Genomic DNA, 2,511 nt, shown 5'->3' with positions numbered 1-2,511 from the left:
TGTGCAAAAGCAAATCATTCCATCCCATCATATTTTACACCACGCTCAGCACACATCATCCAGACAGTGCGACGTTTGAGAAGATACTTCCAAGGCCATCCAATACATGCCCTCACCACTTTCGCTTACAAAATGTACTGAGCAAACCAGAATTGTCTGGGAGGCTTGGAAAATGGGCGATAGAATTAGGAGAACATACCATCGAGTACAAGCCAAGGCCGGCAATCAAAGGGCAAGTCTTGGAAGACTTCATCGCGGAAATTCCGCAAGTAAAAGAAGAAGAATGCAAAAGAGAGATCGAAATTCCCGTCGATAAACAAAAAGACGAAGTCTGGAAGCTGTTAACAGATGGAGCCTCTAATGATGAAGGTGCGGGCGCAGGCTTAAGAATAACCAACCCACAAGGCCAACACTTCACATACGCGATACGCCTAGAGTTCAGGAGCACAAACAATGAGGCGGAGTACGAAGCACTGTTGGCAGGGTTGAGGATTGCTAAAAATTGGGGGCCCGCCATTTAGAGGCACACGTGGATTCAATGCAAGTGGCAAATCAAATCGAATGATCATACGATGCAAAACATGACAAGATGGCGTCATACTTAGCGCAAGCCAAAAACTGATGGAAGCTTTTACCACATGCAAGGTAAAACACATCAATAGAAGTGAGAACAAACAGGCTGACGCTTTAAGCAAACTGGCTTCGGTTGGTTTTGAACACCTCTCAAAAGATGTCCGCATCGAAGTCCTGACAACGTCTTCAATAATGAACAAAGAAGTTTTCGTGTGTTCAGAGACGGAAGAGTGTTGGATGACACCAATCATCAATTACCTCGCAAGAGGTATTTTGCCGCAAAACAAAGCAGAAGCGCGGAAGATCCGCCACAAAGCACTGAACTACACAATCCAAGGTGATATTTTGTACAGGCGATCGTACTTGAGCCCACTTCTCAGATGCGTAGATCCACAAGACGCAAGTTATCTGTTGAGGGAAATCCATGAGGGAATATGTGGAGTACATGCAGGCCCAAGAATGGTAGTCGCCAAAATCATGAACACGGGGTATTATTGGCCAGGCATGCATGTAGATGCCGAAAAAGAGTTAGACGATGCAGCGCCTGCCAACGCCATGCACCAAACACCTTGCGCCCGAAAAATGCCATGATACCAGTAACAGCCTCTTGGCCATTTCAAAAATGGGCAATCGACATAACAGGGCCATGTCCAGAGGCGCCAAGGCGTGTGAAGTTCCTAATTGTGGCAATTGATTACTTCACAAAGTGGATAGAAGCGAAGCCGGTGGCATCAATCAACGCGGCCAGCGTCAAAAAATTCATATGGGAATTCATAATCTGTCGCTTTGGGTTACCCACGAATTTGGTAAGTGACAATGGAATACAGTTCGCCGACCAGCACATCCAAAGATGGTTAAAGGAACTCAATGTTACACAGACATTCACTTCTGTTGCTCACCCACAAGGGAATGGCGAAGTCGAACGCGCCAACAGAACAATCGTTGGCGAAATCAAGAAAAGGTTAGCAAACCACAAATCAGGATGGGTCGATCAACTACCTCACATACTATGGGCCATAAGAATGCATAAAAATACAAGTAATGCAGAAATGTCGTTCAGCCTAACTTATGGTACCGAGGCAATGATCCCCGCCGAAGTCGGTGTTCCTTCACCAAGAATCACATTACCAAAGGACAAAAACGCAGAAAGGCGCTTAGACTTAATGCTTCTCGAAGAACGTCAAGAGTTAGCCGCAATAAGAGAACAAAACTACAAGCGCCAGCTACAGAAGTATTACAACACAAAAGTGAAATATGTGAGTTCAATGCCGGAGATTACGTCCTTCGCAACAACGAGGCATCAAGAGCACATGCACAAGGCAAATTGGGGCGTTGGGAAGGTCCATATCAAATTAAGGAAGTATTGGGAAAAGGCGCCTACACTCTGATGCATCTCGATGGCTCAGCGATTCCTAGAACATGGAACGCAGCACAATTGCGAAGATGTTATATGTAAATCGATTCCAATTGTAAAAACAGGCCAAGGGTCGAATTCGAATGGAAACGATACTCTGCATTTCACAACTTAAAAGAAAGATTTCATTTATATACAAACAATTACAAGCAAGCGCTTACGCCCGCAAATAAAAAAACAACAAAGAAAACAAAAAGGTACAACTATACAGATCAAGAAGATAGCCTAATCTACGTCGTTGACACACTTCCCAGATTCAACAACAGCGCTATCTCCTTGGCCGCTAACGGGAGCGGCGGAAGGACCAGCCTGAGAAGGCTCAAGTAAATTCCTGAACAGTTGCACGACATTCTCCTCCTTAGCATAATGAGCAACTTCGGAAAGAATAGGAAACGTTAGAGAATCATATTCCGTCTCAGCGGCGGTATACTCCTTTTCCACATCAATGGCGTGAAGGGCATAAGCCTCAAGCGGGAGGTTGTCATGCAAATGCGTAACAGCATCCTGAAACCAGCCTTGTGGCC

General features: G+C 45.2%; 1 protein-coding gene across 1 annotated transcript; it reads left to right on the top strand.

Moving 5' to 3' along the window:
* Positions 1-621: 621 nt before the first annotated feature.
* Positions 622-1,164, top strand: LOC143605511 (uncharacterized). Its single transcript, XM_077081595.1, has one exon. The coding sequence runs from the start codon at positions 622-624 to the stop codon at positions 1,162-1,164; it is 543 nt and encodes a 180-aa protein (XP_076937710.1).
* The last annotated feature ends 1,347 nt before the right edge of the window (positions 1,165-2,511 follow it).

Source organism: Bidens hawaiensis, unplaced genomic scaffold (genome assembly GCF_021521415.1).
Source record: "Bidens hawaiensis isolate Kalapana, Puna unplaced genomic scaffold, B.hawaiensis_p1.1 tig00069973_1, whole genome shotgun sequence".
NCBI classification, from domain to species: Eukaryota; Viridiplantae; Streptophyta; class Magnoliopsida; order Asterales; family Asteraceae; genus Bidens; species Bidens hawaiensis.
The sequence above is the reverse complement of the archived record's forward strand: the minus strand, read 5'-3'. Positions and strand labels throughout refer to the sequence as shown.